The following is a 23,284-nucleotide window of genomic DNA, read 5'->3' as shown; positions in this document are numbered from 1 at the left end:
TCAACATTTATATTCACCCCCTCCCCTTTTTCGACAAAAGCCACAGCCAAGCCCCCTTGTTTTCCGTTTGTCTGGCACAATTGGCCAAAGTTGTGACAGGTTCGTAAATTTCGTTTTAAACCGTGCCCGAATTGTTTAGCCCATTCTCCATCATCTCTATAAATCCGCCGTTGGTGTGGCGAGGGGTGGGGGAGTTAAACTGAAAGACAAATAGGAAATTATTCAAAATTAGGGCTTGTTTTACGGCATTCAATAAGAACACATATCGAACTATTGATATGGCTTCTATAAACATATTGATGTAAGATTTTTGTCTATTATTCTAGGGTGGTCCGATGTGAGGTGCAGTCCGACCCCCTGTGGGCTAAGATGAGCACGGCAGGAGTCAACAGCAAAAAACGAAAGAAACCTGAAACCAAGCCACAGTCTCAGCTGTAAGTACATTGCTTTATTATTTATTTTATTGTGCTAAACCTCTTTAAAATAAATTCTTATTCAATCTATTAAGTAATTATTAAAAATTAATTAGATGACGCATTTTCTTATTGTTTGTTCAGATCAAATTAAGATTCCATTTTAGATTCTTTTGTTTTAACACTATAGTAAACGTGTGGTGTTTAGTGACCGTTGTTAATGATTATTTGGAGATCGTGCGATGGGGTGTGGTGTGACGAAAGTTTAGGAAACATTGTCTTTATCGTGCCAACGTTTCGACCTTTTATTGAGATCATCTTCAGATTCATCTTCTATAATTTAAACAATTTTTATAAATCCAAGGCTTTGAAGATGATCTAAATAAAGATCGAAACGTTGGCACGATAAAGAAAAAATTTTTCTAAACCTACGTCACACCAGACCGCATCTCACGATCTCCAAATAATCAATAACTATAGTAAACGATAATTTCAAAATGTGCAAAAAGTTAGAAATTTTTTATATATATTTTTTTAAGAAATATTCACCAGAAATCTCCAGCCAGTCCAAACTTAATATCGATTCGTCTCCAGTTACTTGTATGTTTTATGTAGATTTTCTTATCTTTCTATTAATCCCACTTGTTTTCCATTTGATTGAAAAGCATGCGTTTAGAAAGAACAAAACGTATTCAAAAATCAATACCTTGATCGCGAACATTTTGTAATTTCATTTAAATTTACTTTTGAGCTTAAAGCTTGATTAACTTAATCAATTTCATTTAAAAATTTCTAACGATTTAAGTAGTTTTGCAAAAAAAAAGCGCTATTAAAACGGTTCAAAAATGTTAGAACAATAATCGCGATAATAAGAATAAAATTCCGAAATCCTTATCTCGAAATCAGTCGACTAAGTAAACTAAAATATAATACAGCCCAAAAATATATATATATTAAATACATTCACTAGTTTTCGTGGTCCGCTTGACCAATTAATGCCTTTCAATTAATTAAGGTTTTTAGTTGATATAAAAAAGTCAGTGTCACGAGAGGGATTCGAACCCACGATGTTCGACTAGATACGCCGCTGCACTACCACTTGAGCTATCGTGACCTCGATCCACTCGGACTCTTTACTTCACGTCTCAACCGCACCTTTTGAATTTTCCCTCCGTTTTGCCATTTTTCAAATATCGTGTAATCTATTTGATTCTGAATCATTTTCATGAAATTTCATTTGTCGCCAAGAATCAAATAGTTTATACGACATTTTAAAAATGGCAAAAAGGAAAAATTCAAAAGGTGCGGTTGAGATGGGAAGTTACTGTCCGAGTGGATGAGATGAAAAGAGTCAGTGTCACGATAGCTCAAGTGGTGGAGCAGCGGCGTATTTAGCCGAGGGTCGTAGGTTCGAATCCCGCTCGTGACACTGACTTTTTATCTCAACTGAAACCTTAATTAATTGAAATATAGTTAAATGTATAAATGAATCATTTTTTAATCTTAAACTTTACCTTGTTTGGTAATATTATATTATGTATTTAAACTCAATCATCAATCAAGTTAGACTAGGCTATGCTTATTACCCCGATGTAAACTGTCTATAATTAAGTATTGACACTCCATTGATTCTCCTACATAATGAATTATTATTTGTGAGTAAGAGTTTGTGACCATTGAATTTCTATTACAAGGCTAATCCTACTATTTAGCAATCTTACTGTGCCTCCAATGTGGGTGAAGGTCGGACACATTGTAGGTTAAATTGAAATAATTTATTTAACCAAATATGTGATCAAACGTACGGTTCACGTCAATGAACCGTTCTACACGCATTTCTTTTCTTCTTAATATTACTTTGTTTACATTATATCTGGTTAAGAGAGAATGCGTAAAAACCGCAGGGTCAAAGGCCATCAAGTCCCGTATCTCTGTCAGTGAAGAATTTCAAACGTAAAATTATTCAAGAGAACAAAATTTCTATAACTTTCTGTTAGGGTTATAATTAATAACGAAAGGCTCATATTTACAATCCTCCTTACATGGCACTTTCTTTCAAGATCACGATTTAAATATAAATAAATGACAAACTTCAGCAATGTAAAGTTTATCTACTATGAGATGATTTCCAAATCGCCAATATAGATTATTTTTTATTATATTACAATAAAACCTATTGAAAATATTATTTGGTTTTTAAAAACGCTTTTGTGTAACGTATAAACCGTTAGAAACTCTTGTGCTAACGTCTTGGAATCCGATATGAAAGTGAAAGGAGGAGAGCGTTGGTCGACATCAAGCAATAGGCCTAAGAACCAGGTCTAGTTCATTGGAACAGGATCAGTAGGACGGCTGTGGGCGGACATCCACCTGACTCGTTCATTAACAATAGGACATACTTGGCCACACTCAGCCTACACTTGATTCATCCTTTTACCGTCCCTCGTATGATCACGGCTGCATAATTTAAAAAAAAAATATTAACTTGCGTGGGCCCGTGGAAAATTTGAATGTTACAATATTATTAGTATACTGGAAGTTTGCATTTCTAGTTTAAATTTTTAAAGGGTGGGGAATTGGCTGATAATATGTTTGGATTAAAAAAACATGTTTGTAATGATGAGATCTCAGGCGTGATGACCAGCTGTGTATTATTGATGTTTTGAGATCTGGGATGTGACAATTGATGATTGGGTGGTATGTGGTCCAGAATGAAGTCGTATCTTTTGTGCCAAACTTTCGGTTTTTTATTAATCCTTCCTCAGGGCTGGATACTTAATTAAAAAACATAAATAAAAATAAAATTAAAGCGGCACGTTCAGGTACTTCGGTCATAGGAAGGTTACCTCCTTTACAAAATTGCATTTGTCACGATTACGTTTTACTGTAAATAATATTCTTCACTTCGATTATTTATTTATTAGAAATATATTATAATAGATAAATTATAAATTATAATAAATTTGTTATTTATTTGTATTTATTTGTAGTAAAAATTTAATATTGAATAAAGTAAAAACATATGTGTGTATGTTTGGATTAAAAACATGATTTTAATGATAAGATCTCAGGCGTGATGATCGACCAGCTTTGTAATATTGATGTTTGAGATCTGGGATGTGGCAATTGATGGATTGGGTGGTATGTCGTCCAGAATGACCTATCTTCAATAACCGAAATACCTGAACTTGCCACTTTTATTTATATTTATGTTTTTTAACTAAGTATCCAGCCCTGAGGAAGGATTAACAAAAAGCCGAAAGCTTCGCAAAAAAGATACGACTTCTTCATTTTGGACCACATACCTGATCCCAATCATCAATTGTTAATCATCGCTGGTCGATAATTGTCCGTAATGATATATTCATCAGGGATGTGGTTCAAGAATGAAAATTATTACACTACTGCCAAGCTTTCGGCATTTATTACTGTAAAGCCTTGAGGAAGGCAAAATAAATGCCGAAAGGTTGGCAGTACTGCAATAATTATCATTCTCTCAAAATATCGATATTACGACAAGAGAAAAAATCCATGTTTTGCAAATCAATCAAAATAACCTAAGAAAGACGGTAAATCAACGAAAAATCACTAAATACAAAAGAAAATTCACACACTTTTAGTTATTATCAATAAATATTGATTTAAGTTCATAATACACATATAAATTACGGAGTACGAGCAAGCTGATATCGCAAATCGTGTTTCCATGTCAATTATTGCTAATCTATGAGCAAAACAGTAGCTATTAATCTTTTTGAATTTTTTTTATTAATAACATTTCCATTACGTGATTGTACAGTGAAAAACAAACGGCAGCTTATCACCTTGTACATATCCTGCTTTATAATGACATTACCGACATATCGGGCGACAGCCTATTGAAAATTGAACTGGATAACTTTTATCATTTTCATTTTTATGACACAATTACCAATTCAAATTCCTACGCTATCGCGTTTTGCTTAGCTGGCCAGGTTGCCTTCAGTCAGCGGATTATCATTTTCAAATTGTTGAATCGGCTAAAACATAAACGTTTCTAATTTGTAAAAATAACACCGGCTATAAATGTTAACATTTTAGAGATCTATTTAACATTAACTAATTTTTTTCTGTTCCATGAATTTAATACTAATTTCTGGAGTTGAAATTGGTTTGAATTCCGACATGTTTTTTTTTTTGCTCTGTGTTTAATTGATCCCGGAGGCTTTGATTAATTTGTTGCTTGGAAATAATGAAAGAACCCTGTTCATTAAGCAGCCGCTATCTGTGAATTGCCAGTTTTATAAAGTTTAGAAATATAACGAGCCGGGTCTTTAAAAAAATATATCTTGTTTATTATTCTCTTTTAAAACCTGAAATGTATATAGTAAACCCACGATATTAATGTACAATTGTTTAAATGTATTAAAATTTTAAATAATTAATTTTTGTACAATTTAAATCCAAATTTCCTCAATTGCAAATAGTAATAAAGTTCATTATAATAAGAACATTACAATACATTTGTGGATGAGCACAGCAGCTTAAATATGGGTCCCCGTTCTCTTGTTGGGGAGTTGTTTTATTGTTTATAGTTTTGTGTCCCTAGCATGTGTTCAGAGTGAATGCATATATTAGCGTGAACGTGTAGTGTGAGAGGGTCTATGGCGGAATATTGAATACGCCATCGACCTTATTATGTGTAAAGGTTGATCGAGGAATATCGACTTCTCCAGTTCTCTAACTGATGAATGAGATTGGACCTAGCAGCTGAATTAACCTGACAGCACTCGGAGTTTCGAACCCAACAAAAAGGATTTTTCCGAGATGCACCATTTCATATAACCTCTTAAAAATTAATATAAATAAAAAAATAATGTTTATGTAAGGTATTGGTGGAGATAAAATAGTCAGAGTCACTGGCGGAATTCGAACCCACGATCTTCGGCTAAATATGCATCCCATCTCAACCCCAACTTTTGAATTTTCCCTCCTTTTTGCCATTTTTCAAATATCGTGTAATCTATTTGATTCTCGGCGACAAATGAATGGCCACGAGTGGATCGACGTCACGATACCTCAAGTGGTAAAGTAGAGGCGTATTTAGCTGAAGGTCTTGGGTTCGAATCCCGCTCGTGACACTGAATTTTTAATTCTATTAATTATTTGAAAGAAGTTTTTTGGTCAATATATGGAACACTAAATATAGTGGGAATAAATAAAAAACTAGATAAAATAGAGCTTTTGTTTTACTGGGTTTGCTACTGAATTATTTCGAATTGTTTTAATAAGTTTTGTAACATAAATAATAAGGATGATAGAAAAAGAGAATTTTTTATGAATTGAGACATAAATCGACAGGAAGGCCATTTCCGTAAAGCCAATTGTTATTCGACTTCTTTTTTTATGCCGATTTGGACTATTGAGAGAGTTAAGGGTGGAGAGACATTAAGAGGCCAATAAACGCGGGCATTAAATCCTTTCTGTTTATAATTGGGCTGTGGAACAAGTTTTGATGGGCTCTTGTGTATAAACAAGCCGGATCCCTGTGCAACCGGCACTCTTCGCTCTCCTACGTTCGTTCACACAACCTCCAAGGTGAAACAATTCTAAAGCCAGTCTATTCTATGCATCTCGTAACAAAGGGTACGCTTTTATCTTCAACAATCTGTGTACACTTTTGCTTAGTTTGTCGACTAATTTCTAAATTTCAATTACTTATTCTTTTTATGTAAGGCCTTGGTTGACATAAAAAAGAATAATTAATTGAAAGGAGTACTTAAGTCAATTGACCACTAAAAACGCAGTAAAAAAAGAATCAATTCACTAAACAGCTCCCCGTGGCCACTTCATAAGTCCAATCCTGATTACGCGACATTTGAAATGGCAAAATGAGGGAAAATTCGAACGGTTGTAGGTTGAGATGGAGAGTTGGTGTCCGAGAGGATCGAAGTCCGACAGCTCAAGTGGTAGAGTAGCGGCGTATTTAGCCGAAGGTCGTGAGTTCGAATCCCGCTCGAGACACTGAAGTTTTTATCTCAACCAATACATATCATAAATATTAATTAATTGAAAAAAAATTTAATTGATCAATCGGACCACGAACGGTAATGGATATGAATTACTAAGTTCCAGCGCTTTCTAAAAATCTGTTTATTTACTATTTAATACCCACCTTAACTTACTCTAGGTTTATACTTTTCTGCTCAATTTGAATTACATTTATAAAACAGTAATGCATCTGGAGAATACCTATCCTTGATAGAAATAGAAGAGGTGATCAAAGAACATCTTGCATCTACTCCTGGTCTATTCTGGATCTAGGAGATCTGTTGCTCCTTTCTCCATATTTATTAAAGCTCACTGATCAACTTTACGCTGATGACCAAGTTCCATATACCGACTAGTTCTCTAGTGAAGCAGACTGCTTGCGGGGTTGGAGAGCGTCTGCCGCGCTAATGCTTCTGGGTTTGAATCCCGGCACTTGGAATTTAAATTAAATGGAAGTAACATTTATATGGTAATGGGTAGGTTTGACCCCTCGTCTGCGGTATCCAACGGGACATTATTGTCGAAGTCTGGAACTAAGAGATCCATGTAACTCTAGACACATTTTGACTTCACCCAACGGAAGTAACATTTATATGGTAATGGGTAGGTTTGACCCCTCGTCTGCGGTATCCAACGGGACATTATTGTCGAAGTCTGGAACTAAGAGATCCATGTAACTCTAGACACATTTTGACTTCACCCAACATGAGGCAAAATGAGGGAAAATTCGAACGGTTGTAGGTTGAGATGGAGAGTTGGTGTCATAGAGGATCGAAGTCACGATAGCTCGTGGTAGAATAGCGGCGTATTTAGCCGAAGGTCGTGGGTTCGAATCCCGCTCGTGACACTGACTTTTTTATCCCAACCAAGACCCTACATAGAAAGAATAATTGAAAGAAGTAACGATGTTTTCTTATATTTCGACCTCAACAGTTTAACTTACGATTTTTCCTTCTCGAAGGTGGGATAATAGGTCATCTCAAAAAAACAACAAACAGTTTTTCTTTCAATCCACGACGTTTCGGATTTATTTTAATCCTTCCTCAGATGAGTTAACGCCATACACAGAACAAAGATTTCTTACATTTTTAGACCAACCCAGTTATCATTATTTCTTCACTACTTATTACAGTGGTTAAAACAGTGGTCGTAAGCCATTAATATTTTGTAACAGTCTAAGGTATTTTAAAAAAGAGCCAGTGTGATACATATTTAATTTTATTTTAACCACTGTAAGTAGTGAAGAAATAATGATAACCATGTTGGTCTAAAAATGTAAGAAATATTTGTTCTTTCTGTAGGCGTTAACTCACCTGAGGAAGGATTAAAATAAATCCGAAACGTTGTGGATTGAAAGAAAAACTGGTTGTTGTTTTTTTGAGATAACCTATTATCCCACCTTCGAGAAGGAAAAATCATAAGTGATAGAAGTAACTTGGTCAATTGACCACTAAAAACGGAAATGGATTAAAAATTACTGTCTACGACCTGTATTTTACTGCTCCACCAACCAAAAATAATGTAGGCAGTCAAATATTATAAAGTTACAAGAATTGTCCATATCTACCGGATGATGTTCCTGTAGATTGTTCTGCCTATCCCCACAGATACATCTATACAAAGCTACAAAGGCTAAGCGTTTTATTTAACCATGTAGAATTGTCTCTTAGATCCCTCTTAAATCAGAGAGAGAGAGAGAGAGAGAGAGAGAGAGAGAGAGAGAGAGAGAGAGATGGAGAGAATGAGTGAGTGAGGAAGAAAAAAGTGAGACAGTGGCTGAGTGGTCGGGGGCACGCTGGTGGTTCTGGGTTCGAATCCCAGCATAGCCTTTGGAATTTTACTAGGAAAAAAAAATTATAAAGTTTAATATAGATGTAAAGTTGAACATCGTCTAATTGTTTACATTAAGAAAACTGATTGAGGACTTTTAGGATAGTTAAATTTTGGGGAAAGTACGTATAAAAAATTTAAGCAGAAATTGCCACATATCGAAACGCGTCTGATTGGCAAATCGGCGATATGCTAGAAACTTTTAATTGACTTTTAATGATGATGATGATGATGATTTTAATGCCTTAGTAAGCATAAATTCGACACAAATTATGTATGTATCATGCTAATCAACGTGTAAAACCAGGAAGATTATTTAAGAAATTAAAAACATGCTCTTTCTCATTGCAGCCACTGAAAGAAGATTAAACATGTTAAAAGATTGCGTGATAGGTGATGAATATTGAGGATGTAATTGATCGCCTTCGATAATCCTAATCCGTTTTTTGTCGCAGTTTGCCTATCCGCGTGACAATATCAGCATAGATTTCTACATACTCTCCCTAATATTAAGTAGACTAGAAATCTTCAATCAGTTTTCAGTGTCAACAACTAGACGATATTTCAACAAGTACGATTTCAGATAATTTTCGAGGCACAACGTACTTTTCAACCCGTTGAACCGTGTAAAAAGATGGATAGATGGTCGTTAGTAGGATCTTAGTGTACATCGTGAAAGAGCTAATTAGGTTGTACGTATCCAGCGGGTCATTATTCCCAGAAAGATTCTGTGGCGCGGTGCCACTTTTACCCGAAGCGATGGCTAATTTTAACCAAATTACTGTTAGCCGAGTTTTTCGTCTAAGGTCAAGTTTCCGCAGATAAGCTAATCCAGCTATGGCACGGCTAATCCGCCCTTACAAAATATTTACCGGCCCTGTTCTCGTTGACAGTCGGTGGCCCAAATGGAGCCGACGATGCACCTTTTGACGTCACCTCCGTTGCGCAAGGACCCCCTTCCTTGAGGAACGTGGCACGGAAAAACAAATGACTTCAGCTGTTTTCCGAGCCTCTTTTTAAACAAAGTGTCCTTCCAGTTATCCTGGCACCCTCGGCCGGATCGCTCCTGACTTTAATGGAACTGTAAGTCATTATAAGTTAATTGCCCTTCCGACATTTTATAATAATCGTCTTAACACATCCGACAACACATGTTTTCATTAATTAAATATTGCCCGAAATAAAGAAGGATCTTTTTCCTGATATCCTCTCAGGGTATTATTTAGGTCACTTAACTATAACAATATCACATTGTTGTTTAGTGTTTACACTGTTTACGATATTGTTTTCTCAATTATTATTACAGTAAACCGAATCAAATCGAAGTGGGTCAAGCTTTAAAAGAAGCTCGCCATTTTCGCGTCTGGCTTCGACATATTTTCTTTTTTATATCATTTATTTTTATTATATATAAATATTCCGGGCTAAATTTCGACCCGGTCAAGCGTAGACACGCATTTTGCGTCATGCCAGAACAAGCCATGGCTTGCGCAGTATTTTCCAGTTATTTCACTTTCACCTTCATTCGTTGACTGTTTTCCAAGATTAGACAATGTTCAATCAAAAAATTAAAACTCTGCATTTGTTAAAAATCCAATTCAAACCATTTTAGTATCAGATTTCTTTTTAATAAATAAAATTGTAACAATGAACACTGTAGTATCACACTTTATGCTTTTATGTAAAATTTTATTCGCGTTGTACACTCAATGTACATGTATGAGCAAATGAAGACAAAATTTTGTTTTTATGCAAGCTATGAAAGCTTCATCCACATTTCTTTGTTCTAACTCAATAAATAGAAAAATGACAACATAACGACATATTTTATCGATAACCTCCTGCCAGTTCGTTACGTAATCAGAATGGATTGCCTACCGGCGGCTAAAATGGTACGTTTAGGGTTTGGTACCACGTACCGGCATTTCTGCCGCGTCAGCAATGAAATATGAGCGCTGCACTTGTCAAGTAGGGACTCAATTTCAGCTCAAACGCGGGCCGATTTTCAGCTGCTTTCATTTGATCAAGTCGGTACTTGGTTGGAATTAACATATGGCATGCAGACAAGGCTCTCCCTCCCAAACGCCAAATACATCAACCTTTTTGGCCACTCCCAATGTAGAAGGTTAATTATTTGTGATTTTAATTTATTAAAGTCGGTCAATGTGAGCTTTTTGTTTATAAATGAACACAGTTTAAGCAGGTGTATCGAAAGTTTCAATAAAAGCCATCAGTTTGAATACTCTGAGGGAAATTTACATTTTGTTCATATGCCATTTAAAGGGTCGATTAATGTTTCAAATTTCCATGAGAAAGTTAATATTGCAAACATGGTGGCAGCTTAGCGTAAACTCCTTTGCATTGCATAAATAAACTGTGTTAGCTTAGATGGTAACCGGGTCAAGTTTTCAAAGGGCTTTGCGATCAATAAATAACAACTTGTGTAAATCGCATTTAATTGGGGCAAAATTAAGAACAGAAGTATTCTGGTAAGATAAAATTTTTAAAAAAAATTGTCAAACATTTTTGTTTAAATTCTTTTTGGAGGAAAAAGGAGGATGATCTGAAAGAATCAAATATGAGGAATTCTTTTCAAAGCAAAATGCTCCCCTTGGGCCACACATATCGACATTTTTTGATAATACTCGCGCTTAAACTTCATTTTTTACAGAGTTAAAGTATTGATAAACTTTTAGTCAACCTGGAAAAAAGCAAATAGGTAGTCCTTAATAACAACAGAATGATGTATTTATTGGCGTGAGTGGCTTAGTATGTGGGTGCGACTGTGAATGAACATCCAACAACTCACAGGCCCACCGGATTAGTATAGGGAATATTTTTTCCATTAATTAAGGTTTTTAGTTGAGATAAAAAAGTCAGTGTCACGAGAGGGATTCGAACTCACGATCTTCGGCTAGATACGCCGTTCCTCTACCACTTGAGCATCGTGACCTCGACCCACTCTGACACTAACCTCCCATCTCAACCCCACCTTTTGAATTTTCCCTCCTTTTTGCCATTTTTCAAATGTCGTGTAATCTATTTGATTCTTGGCGACAAATGAAATGGCCACGGAGAGCTTTAGTGAAGGTATACTTCATTTTAACTTATTAAATTCACTAGTTTTCGTGGTCCGCTTGACCAATTAATATCTTCCAATTAATTAAGGTTTTTAGTTGAGATAAAAAGAGTCAATGTCACGATAGCTTAAGTGGTAAAGCAACGGCGTATCTAGCCGAAGATCGTGGGTTCGAGTCCCGCTCGTGACACTGACTTTTTTATCTCAACTAAAAACCTTAATTAATTGAAAGATATTAATTGGCCAAGCGGACGAAAACTAGGCAATAATATATGTGTAGTATGATGTGTGGAAAGGGTCGATAGCATCACAGGTGTAGTAATATTGTCGAGGTGCTGTTGCCTTTCTAGTATGAATGTATTTATTAGTATGAGTGTTTATGTATCAATGGACGTGGCTGTCGAGGAATATCGAGTACTCCACAAGCCCGTCAAACAACTTAGGATTGGATAATTGGTCTAATGGACGAGGAGGATTTGTATATATCGGGTGAATGTATTTATTGGCGTGAATGGAAGGAGGTCAGAAGAATTAGTACATCATACTGGCCCTACTTTTAGGTTTAGGGGTGGGATTTTCAGGTGTACATCAGTACACTGATCCGCTATAGATTAGGTAAATATTTATATAGGATGGATGTATGTTATGAATGTGTGTTCGTAAATAACCATATATTTTAGTCAATCCACCACTTGCGGGAGGGAACATTGAGAACATGGCCAAAAAACTTCTTTATTTCGATCAATAGGTGAAACGCATTGTGACGTCAATAGAAATATGTCGAAGACTATTACAGAAATGCGAGAAGGATCTACAAACGAGAGTTGCGGCAATGACCCAGCAGTTAGCCGGCCGAGAAAAAAAGTGCCATCTTTTGTTTTTAAAGTCGTACTAAGTTTATTAATGCCATTTCGTAATTATTGACACCTTGGTTTTAGAACGAAGGAAACGGTAGTTTTGTGTAAAAGTTGCAGGCTAAAATGCCAGGAAAAGGGAAAAATAGGAAAGGCCCGTGCCAGCGAGGGAGAAAGTGGTCTCTCTGGGTAACTGGGTCAATGCTGGCTGAGTGCTCAATTCAGATCGATGTAACTAACCAGACATAACACTTTATGTCACTTCCATTCCACGGCCGCCCCATACCGACACAACACATCGCTCCGAAAGCAAAAAGGTCTCTTTCAACGACGTTGGTCACTTTATACTCGAACTATCAAATTTAGGATTTAAATAGAACAACTGTTGTTTAGTTTTTTCGGTCCGATTGCAAAACTGGAAGAATCAGAATTGTATACTTTCATTTGGATTTCAGTATAACTCTAATCATCAAATTAGTGACAAAATATATATTACGTAAATTAAATTACGAGTATGTACGTGGGCAAAATTATTTTTGTTAAACAGTTAATTATGGGTTACATTCAATAGTTAAATTACATTTTTACAGATTAACCGAAGTCATAATTTAGAAGGATACTAATATTTCAATTAACCATTACATAAAAAACGGTCTCAAGTAATCTTTAACGTTGAATCTCTCACGTTTTGATATTTCTCTTTTTCCTTCTGTCTCTCTATCTCCTCTCTCTCCTCCCTCCCTCTCTCTCTCTCTCTCTCTCTCTCTCTCTCTCTCTCTCTCTCGCTCTCTCGCTCTCTCTCTCTTTCACCTTTCTCTTTCTTACTTAGTTTCTTTCTCTATTTCTCTTTCTCTCATTATCTATCTATGTATCGTTTTTTTCATTCTTTCTTGCTCCCTATTTCTCTTTGTTTCTCTGCCTATCTTTATCTAACTAAAAGGATAACTCGGTCTGTTTCGACCAACAAAATTGGTTGCTGGCAAGAACTTGCACCGTCCAGAGGGAGGAGGATCTTTGAATATGTTGCAATATTAGGGAGCAAGATGTGACTTTTTATTTTTTTTAATTTTGAACACATTGAGAGAGAAAGTAAAGTGGGCTTATCTCAAAGTTCCCCACTTGCAGAGGATGTTTTGTGTCGTTGGACAACCCCTACATATAAGCCCTACTTAAGGTATTTTACTTTGGAAAGAATATTATCGGAACGCGAAGCCCGAACAATTACTTAACGCAAAGGATCAAATAATACTTGGTTGGCTTACCTAACCATGATTGATGTTTATTGTTTACTAGATTTGGTCGACAGGTCACGATAGTTCAAGTAGTAGAGTAGCGGCGTATCAAGCCGAAGGTCGTGGGTTCGAATCCCGTTCGTGATACTGACTTTTTTTTTATCTCAACTTAAAAAACCTTAATTAATTGTATGATATTAATTGGTCAAGCGGACCACGAAAAATAGTGAAGTTAATCAAAGTTTTTAATGACTGGAACTAGGTATGATTATCCTCGTCACAAAAATATAGTAAATATGCACATCTCTTTTATTTTGAAATGTTTCATTTTTTAAATTTCCATAGTGCAGAGATTGTTGTACCTAAAATGTATTTTAATTTTCACATCCATGTGTTTTAAACTCTCTTGTTGAATAGTTCAAGTTATGTTAGATCTGTACTGATAAAGTGGGTGCATAATTCAACGAGATAAAAAAGCTATCAAGCTAGTGAAACATTCTACATTGATCTCTCTGAAGGTGACGCTATTTTTCTTCCCACAAATAGAATAAAGAACATGCTTAATAAGAAATGAAGCAATGATGAATGATATACTGAATGAACTTATTTAAATTTCATTTTACCGTTGTGAAAGCATTCTAAAGCCCTCTAATGAAAACCGGCCTGTTGATTTATTTGTTTTTACATTGAATTCTTTGTAAAATGAAACTAAATAAAATAAAAATGCACTGGGTGGACACGGATATGTATGCTGGAGTCCGGATGAGTCGACATTTCACACGTCTGGAGGGGGTGAGAGACCCAACTAAAAGTGTGTCAGGGTTGGGAAAAAAAATTATTCGCGGACAACCCCGTATAATTTTTGTTAAATTATTTCTACTTCTCGACGTTCCCTTAGAGCGGATGATATATTTGAAATCGTGCTTCTAGGTATTTTATTTATTTATTTTTGAAACCATAATTAGACATAGGCTTGGCCAATGACCATCAGCGGAGGCGTTGCTTAGTTACAAACTTGTAATTTACATAAAACGTATGCAATTGACTTTTTTTAACATAGTAATTCAGTGAGAGATCGATCAAACAAATTATCGGTCATTTTTCTTCTATAAACATATATATATATATATATAACTTTTATAATTATATGTGGTGATTAGTGACCGTTAATCGATAATTATTCAGAAATCGTGAGATGCGGTGTGGTGTGATGTAGGTTTCAGAAAAACATTTTCTTTATAATTATTACCCTTTTTCACTTGATGAAAATGTAAATAAATGATATTAGTAACGATAATAAGATTATTGATATTAGTCAAAATATTTATTAAGTCGCAAATTAGAGGAGAAAAGAAAGAAGAAGGGCTACGAAGGAATTTCTTTTCTTGCTTACATTGGGTATGTAAGGTATGTAAGATCATGGATAGGCGGATAATTGATTTTTCATACAACATACAACAAGAATCAGAAGATTAAACTTGGACAATGCTTGGTTATAGCAACTAGCGGAGTTTTTGCTTAGTTATAGCCTTATAATTTACATTCTTTTAACTAATTATTGTTTTTATGTAAGGTCTTGGTTGAAATGAAAAAGCTAGTTCCACGAGCGGGATTCGAATCCCCAGCGGAAGGTCATTGGTTCGAATCTCGCTCGTGGCACTAGCTTTTTCATTTCAACCAAGAACTTACATAAAAGAATAATTAATTGAAAGACGTAATTTGGTCAATCAGACCACTAAACACAATAGACTTATAATTGACATAAAAAATAAATATTTTGGACTTTTTTAACGTAGTAATTTAGTGAGAGATCAATCACTCAAATCATCAGACATTTTTCTTCCGTAAACATATAAATCTTATAATTATTACCCTTTTTCACTTGATGTAAAAAAATAAACTTACATATATCATAAAAATACAAGGGGAGTTGAAAATGAAAAAGTAAATAAATGATAATAGTAATGATAATAAGATTAAAAGAAAACTAATGATTATGTAATGTAATAAAGAAAATATAAGCACTCCAGCCAAGAGAAGGCTAAGGTCGGAAATCATCGGTGAGTAGAAATACTTGGATTGAATATATAAAAAAAAATATTTTTTTCATTGTATAAATTCACTTTTTTCCACATCCTACATGTATTTGTTAAATTTAAACAATGTTTGTAAATCCCAGGCACTGAAGATGATCTCAATAAAGATCGAAACGTTGGCACGATAAAGGAAATGTTTTTCTGAAACTTACATCACACCAGACCGCATCTCACGATTTCCGAACAACTATTAATATTGAAACAAAGATAAGAGTAGCAAATAAAATCATTTTAAATGAAACCGTTTTAAAAATTGAAATTTGGAATATATGGATAGTTCCATGCGGTCATACAATAATTAATTAAAAGATAACTAATTTCCAAAGCCATTAAGATATTTTAAAAGTTTCTCTCTCTAAAAAGAGTACTCTTATGAAAAATCTTGCCCTGAACTCTTTAAGGCAGGGACACACCGCATAAATGATTTTCAATCTCTGGTATATTGCAAAGGGTATGTAAATGCCTTGATGGAGATGCCTAAACATGCTACAAATTAGTACAGCAGCTCACCTCTCGCTTTAATTATCCAACTTATATAATTAATTGGCATCTCGTGAATTATGTAATTTATATCCTTTAAGTTAAAATTCAATTCCTTGTAAATCCTACCAGAGTAAGAATTCAAGGCTCTTGATGTATATTTTTCCCTAAGAATTCTCTTATTTTACGTCGTATAATTTTTAAATCATTGCCAACTATTTAGGTTACTTAAACTGAAGTTAAAATCAACTTCACTAGTTTTCGTGGTCCGCTTGACCAATTAATATCTTTCGATTAATTAAGGTTTTTAGTTGAGATAAAAATGTCAGTGTCACGAGCGGGATTCGAACCCATGATCTTCGGCTAGATACGCCGCTGCTCTACCAGTTGAGTTATGACCACCGCTCGTGACAATGACATTTTTATCTCAACTAAAAACCTTAATTAATTGATTAGTATTACTGTTTTCATTTAGTACGCTTGAATAAATTGCTAAGACCAAAAATCTTAATTATGCTGTTTTTGTGAGGGGTTGCAGCGATGAGGGCGTCCGACTCGTATTTGCCACGATGACGTTCCTGGGTTCGAATCTTGACTCAGCCCATAGAATTTCAAATAGTAAATAATATAAAAATGGATTGTAAAGTGGTTTGACTCCTCATCGACAACGCCCAATGGTAATTTGGACGCTAAGCACTCGTGTATAGTAGGAATTACTTTACTAAACTCAAGTTCAACAATCTTAGCTTTGATTATTTCATTTTTTTAAATAAAAATAATAATAACTTGATATTTGTCACCCAGTATTATCTCTGGTTTTATGCTTTTTCGGCTGATATTTAATAAACCCAATCTCGATTTGGCTTGTTATTGACTGACAAAAGTTCAACAAACTGGAATTAAGGAGAACTGGCATAAACAAAACTTTAACTGGCAAGGTTAATCGAAAATGTATTTCATAAACATTACTTCTTCCTAAATTAAAACTTCGTCCCGTTGTAAAGTTTCGATCAGTCCTTTTTGTTCATCATCATAAGTAGCATCACCGAAGTAAATCAATAGCATCTTAAATATTAAAAACTTTGGCAGTATTGTTAACGACATTTCAAAAATAACCCACTAACCTGATCAGTGTCGATCAGCTCGACTTAATTTAATAAAGGCTGCTGGAGTGGATATTTTCGTTAAGTAGCGAGCGACAAAGGCTTTTAGATGAGATAAAAAAAGTCAGTTGTCACAAGCTAGATACGCCGCTTCTCTACCACTTGAGCTACCGTGACTTCGATCCACTCGTGGCCATTTCATTTGTCGCCCAGAATCAAATAGGTTACACGACATTTGAAAAATAGCAAAAAGGAGGGAAAATTCGAAAGGTGGGGTTGAGATGGGAAGTTACTGGCCGAGTGGATCGAAGTCAAGATAGCTCAAGTGGTAGAGCAGCGGCGTATCTAGCAGAAGGTCGTGGGTTCGAATCCCGCTTGTGACACTGACTTTTTTATCTCAACTAAAAGCCTTAATTAATTAAAGATATTAATTGGTCAAGCGGACCACGAAAACTAGTGAATTTAATAAAAATTTACCTTAATTATTAGCAGAACAAGATTGAAAGTCACCATTGGATTATACGTATAAAATTAGTTTTGGAAATCTAGTTTGATGAAATATGTAAATATGTAAACACTCAGAAATTCACCCCGTATATTAACAAACACAACTACTGTAAGATGTCATTAGCTACAAATTATATAATTTCTTTCCTATTTGCTGTCCGACATGTCCATAAACTTGTCAAATCTTCGACCTGCTTAGTAGTAGACAAGACGACAAGAAACTCGTAGTAGGTTTAGTACCTAAAGTTCTAACGTTCCCCTCAATTTTTTACTACAAACAGCCCCCTCACGCGACAAAGAAATCCGAGGAGTACGAAGATCGTAAAAATTATTTACCTGCCCCGCCCCTTCGTTTCATGGCCGGACAGGGAAAATTGTGTACAAATAGATTTCTGATGAAATTGTTTTTCTTTTTTTGTTTTCCAGTAATAAGTGCCTTAATGAGAAGCGGAGGCGAGAGCTCGAGAACGTGTTCATTGAAGAGCTGGCCGAGCTCATATCGGCTAGTTTTGCTGATATGAGCTCACTTTCCGTCAAGCCTGACAAGTGCGCCATTCTTCAGGAAACCGTCAACCAGGTAATTGAAAATTATATTTATTTTTTATATATTCTTAACGTTAATTTGTCGTATTGGCTTATTTAAGGGGCTTTTGTTAATAAGCTGCTTGTAAATAAGTCCACAAAACCCTCAAACAATTTCTCAAAAACTCTGAAAACGCATTGAAGTCCTACTTTGTAAAAAAAAACTTTTCATATCAGCCAAAATGGTAGAAGGAATATACAGAAAATAAAACATTTTATATATATTTTTAAATAATGATGTTTCTTAGATAAAATTAGCTTCCTGTAAAAGTCTGGAAGCAACAATTAACTATCAACTAGTACAAAAAAGTCTTCCTGACAAAATTAAGTCAGCGATGAAGACAATTTGTACTTACATACTTTTAATATTTCATAGTAGCATGTTTTTAACGTCGTGGTACGAGTTGTAAACATGGTTCTAAATATGACCCGATAGTATCGAAAATTATGAAGAGCATAAAATAAAAAAGAGCCGTTTTAAGAATTGTTCAAAGGCTCTTAAGATAAGGCACATCATAAACCAAAATGGGATTGGAACGATTTCTTGAACAATGATGACAAAACATGTTTAAATTTTTCCATAATTAAACAAGTCTCGTTAATTTATAAATCCTCCGAGCATTTATCAGCCTTGAAATTGTGCTTTCCGTAAATATTCGAACGTAAAATAATAATAAATGTTTCGTTCTTAATTAAAAAAAGTATAATTTAATTTTTTTAATTACTTAATTTATTAAGAATGCAAAGTGTTAACACTAAATTCATTCAAATTGTACTGCATGGGGACCGCGGTAGCCGAGTGGTTAGCATGAGAGACTCTCACGCCGCGGTCGTGTGTTCGATTCCCACCGTCGCCTCTGGCCCTTTTTTCCCGATAACCCCCAATTTGAACAACATATATAAGAATTCGTCATGGCTAATATGCAAACATCATAAGGCAAACAAAAAAAATTGTACTGCATTTTTTTGTAACTAAAATGATTGCTTGGCTTACCAAATCTGACCAAACAAAAAATGAACAACAATTGGATAAATTGTTGTAAAGATTAAATTGATAAACACTAAATATATATTCATTGGATTAAATATCAACAAAAAGTATCAAATATATGGAAGGGGGAAATTGTCGTCATTTTCAAAAACATGATGAAACATCACAATTTCGTAACAACAGAACCATTTTTAATTACGAGTTAATCGTCAAATGAACCCAATACTTATTTTCGACTTCGACAGGTCGATTGGAAGAGATGACATTAATAACCAGTAAGCGTGTAGAGCTATTTTATGACTATAAAGAGAAATAATGTAAATTTTTTCCAAATAGAAAATAAATTTCGATTGCCGTCCGTTCTCTAGAGTTCTGATTTAATTCGTATTCCATCTTATTTAGCCGAGTAGTTAGAGCGTCTGACTCAATCTTAAGACCCTGGGTGGGTTCGATTCCTACCAACTCCCTGAAATTTTTTGATCCCCGCACAAAAAAAATCTGTTTTTCCATCATTTTTCAATCCCTAATTTAAAAAGAAGCGTTTCAAAATCGTAAAAAGCTGTTTATTTCACAAAGATCGCTGATGAATTTTGTTTAGATTTTAAAACAACTGGATCCACTGAGATATGTATCAATGGGCTGAATTTTTTTGTAAACGTGCCTTCTGGACAGGGCAATATTTAGGTGTTGTAGAAACATTATTTTTATGAAATCCGAACCCAACACAAAACAGACTAATCCGTTTCATTATTACATATTATGATTACTGTCATCACGTCAGTGAACTATGGTCATCAACACATCCTGAAGGTCGCCTCACGTAGAAATGATCGCACCTATTTCAATATAAGTGCAAATTTAACATATATTAACATACACGAATCACTAAATCCTATTTACTTATTGTAGCATGCTTTACATATTTAATGTGGGAGATTTATGGTCCTACAAACAGCTGAGGTCATCGCCGACCCCCTGCGTGTTTTCCTTTTCTGGTCCGTCGTATTTTGTTTTAAACTCGTCGTAAGCTTGTGCTGCTGGGCCATCGTTTTAATGAAATGGATGACTCCACATCGTAAAACAAGAGAATAATTGTGTTAGCTAATTATAATTTATTACATAAATACACATAGATTTTGTTCCCGTTTATTTTTAAGGTGAATGTTAACATTAACAGGCTTTATCTATTAAAGCAACATATCTATGATTGCAACAAAACCCAAGCAAAATCCTACAGCACTCGCTACCCACCAGTTTGAACACCAAGACAATTTCGACTTAAACAATCCAAAAATATTACATACAGAACAAAACAAATATAAACGTAATTTCTTAGAAATGGTTTATATCAACAGAGATAAACACAGCATCAATTATAGAACAAATACATGCAAACTCAGTCGCAGCTACGCCAGTATCATTAATCATATTTCAGTACAGATAACTAACATACCTATATCATCACATTACATTCCACACATCAATTATTTTTCACATAGTCTAATTTCCCGACAATTCAGCTTTCCTTTTCCTGTTTATCCCTTTCTATATAATCCTGAAAGGATAATCTGGCCGAACCATTACCAACACATTTTTTCCCTTCGTCGGCTCCTTTCACCTCAAAGAAGCCGACGCCTTATACAAAAATGTCTTTTCTATACCGACCTTCAAATTCCAACGTATATAAACGCAAAATCTCACTGGCACTCTCGACACGACACGCAAGAATGGCACAATTACACAGAAGACACACTTTGAGTGAGTAGAAATACTTTGATTGAATATGTAAAATATATATTACATTGTATAAATTCACTTTTCCACATCCAAAATGTAATTGTAATATGGAAACAATGTTTGTAAATCCCAGGCCCTGAAGATGATCTCAATAAAGATCGAAACGTTGGCACGATAAAGAAAATGTTTTTCTGGAACCTACATCACACCAGACCGCATCTCACGATTTCTTAATAAATATTTATCTATTAAATTTAAAATACAAATGAAAAAAAAATATCTACACGAACTATTTAATCGCTTCGATCTTATTACTGGGTCTATAGTTTTATATGTGTACTACCTCGATATCCCAAAATATTAGTTTGGTACCTTTGGTTCTCAATTTCGGAATAGACACAAAATATATGCATACATGACCATCCGATACAAACATACAAGTCTTGTCACATTCACTCCCCCAGGGTACTCGATATTCCTCGAGGCGGAGTCGAACCCTCTATTATCGTTAACTTTTACTCCCCACTCGACACACATTCAAACCAGAGTACTCAATATTCCTCGGGCGAGGTTAAACGACCGACCGTTCCTTTCACGCTGATAAATTACATTCACTCCAATAAATTACAGTTTTAAATTTAAATTCCATTTCAAATATTTTTTTCATAAATGGATATGATACGTTGTTCAACGCTAGATTAAACAAATAGCCGATAGATAAATACCGTATCGATAAAGCTGATACTAGCTACTAGTACCTCAAGGAAGTATCCTAAGCATTAATATCTTTTTTGACTAAGGGACTTACTTCTAGCAGTTCCCCCCACCACTCAGTCGTCTTCTTCCACAGAAAACCTTAAAATCATATTTATTCAATAGATGTTTAAAACCGACCCAACATTAGTTTTGTGCATAACCTGGCACAGAACCTTAAGGGGGAACACACCCGACGCAACACTTGCGACGCTACCCCACGCAAATCCAAAGTCCAATTTTCTATAAGAATTATTACCCCCGTGCACATCTGCCGATACCATGCAACGCTACCCTTCTCTACGCTCTGCGATCCCCAGCTGTCCAGATTTTCGTCGAGTAGCATCGAGTACAGTCGAAGACAAAAGAACCGGACACTCATGTTTTTTTATTCAAACTACATGTATTACTGTCGGAACAACAACTAGGAATCACATTAATTCATTAACAACGAGACAAACGTGCATAAACACAGCCAGTGAGGCCTTCAGGGTAAAAAAATCAACTCTTTCCCTTTCCAATCGGCGATGAAAGCATAAATCGGAAATCTTTCGGGATGGGCTGTTTTCACGAAAAAGCACAAAGGGCCGGTTCTTTTCCGGTGTGGATCAAAAAATATATTCGTAGTAGTAAAAGTAGCCTTGGGTCTGACCCCAGGCTATTTATTACGTACATAGGATATTTTAACCACTCGTCAAGTTGAATCTTCAAAGACCGGAATTTAATAGTACTCTATATGTATTTGTTTTGAATTTTGAACCATTACTGCTATGATGTGTGTAAATAAAAGATTTTGGACAATCATAGGAAGAACGGAGTGGCCGAGTGAAGACGGGAACACACTTAACCGATTCAACGCCATGCGACGCTACCCGACGCAAATCCAAAGTACAATTTTCCATAAGATTGTATTACTCCCGTGCACATCTGCCCGATGCTAAGCAACGCTACCCTACTCTACGCTACGCGATCCCCACTTCCGGATTTTCGTAGGGTAGCATCGAGTACAGTCGAAGACAAAAGAACCGGAAGCTCATATTTTTATTTCAAGCTACATGTATTATTGTCGTTATATAAATTACAACATACTTATTTTAATATAAACCAATTTAACCGAGATAAAAAAATTCAGTTTTTATTTTTTCAAAAAATTAATTTTAATGGTTTGGTAGAAAATTGATCAAAACACCGGAATACCATTTTTTGATATAATGACTTTAACGAACAATTTATTATACGGTTTTGCTCATAAAATTACACCATTTTCGTCGAATAGCGTCAGAACAGGACTCTCATATTTTTTGTAGTTTATTTCAAACCAAGTATATGTAATTTCGTCGTTATTTTAATTACCAAATTCCTATTTTAATGTAAATCAAATTAAAGGACGTCAAAAATTCATGTTTTTATAAAAATGATTTAATTTTGATGGTTAGGAAGAAATTTTAACAAAACACCGGATTAACTCTATTTAAAACAATGAAGTTTAACAAACAATTTATTACATGGTTGTGCTCATAAAATTTAACTCACAATTTATTACATGGTTTTGCTCAAAATAATGCGTTAAGAGTAAAAGAGGCGTGCGATTGTGATA

The 23,284-nt window shown here is 35.0% G+C and overlaps 1 protein-coding gene across 5 annotated transcripts in view; it reads left to right on the top strand.

The window, feature by feature from the left end:
• LOC106666969 (nuclear receptor coactivator 2-like) overlaps positions 1-23,284 on the top strand; it is a 77,263-nt gene that overhangs the window by 29,077 nt on the left and 24,902 nt on the right. For 4 of the 5 annotated variants that reach the window (XM_014394533.2, XM_014394532.2, XM_014394531.2 and 1 more), the window contains exons 2-3: positions 327-434; positions 18,051-18,201. In XM_014394533.2, the coding sequence (XP_014250019.1) occupies positions 327-434; positions 18,051-18,201 (259 nt within the window). Of the gene's footprint in view, positions 1-326; positions 435-9,154; positions 9,357-18,050; positions 18,202-23,284 lie in introns of those variants that run through there. The other variant, XM_014394536.2, reaches the window with a different exon arrangement.

Source organism: Cimex lectularius, unplaced genomic scaffold (assembly GCF_000648675.2).
Source record: "Cimex lectularius strain Harlan isolate CLEC.00 unplaced genomic scaffold, Clec_2.1 scaffold393, whole genome shotgun sequence".
NCBI lineage: Eukaryota > Metazoa > Arthropoda > Insecta > Hemiptera > Cimicidae > Cimex > Cimex lectularius.
Note: the sequence above shows the minus strand (reverse complement) of the source record. Positions and strands in the feature narration are given on the sequence as shown.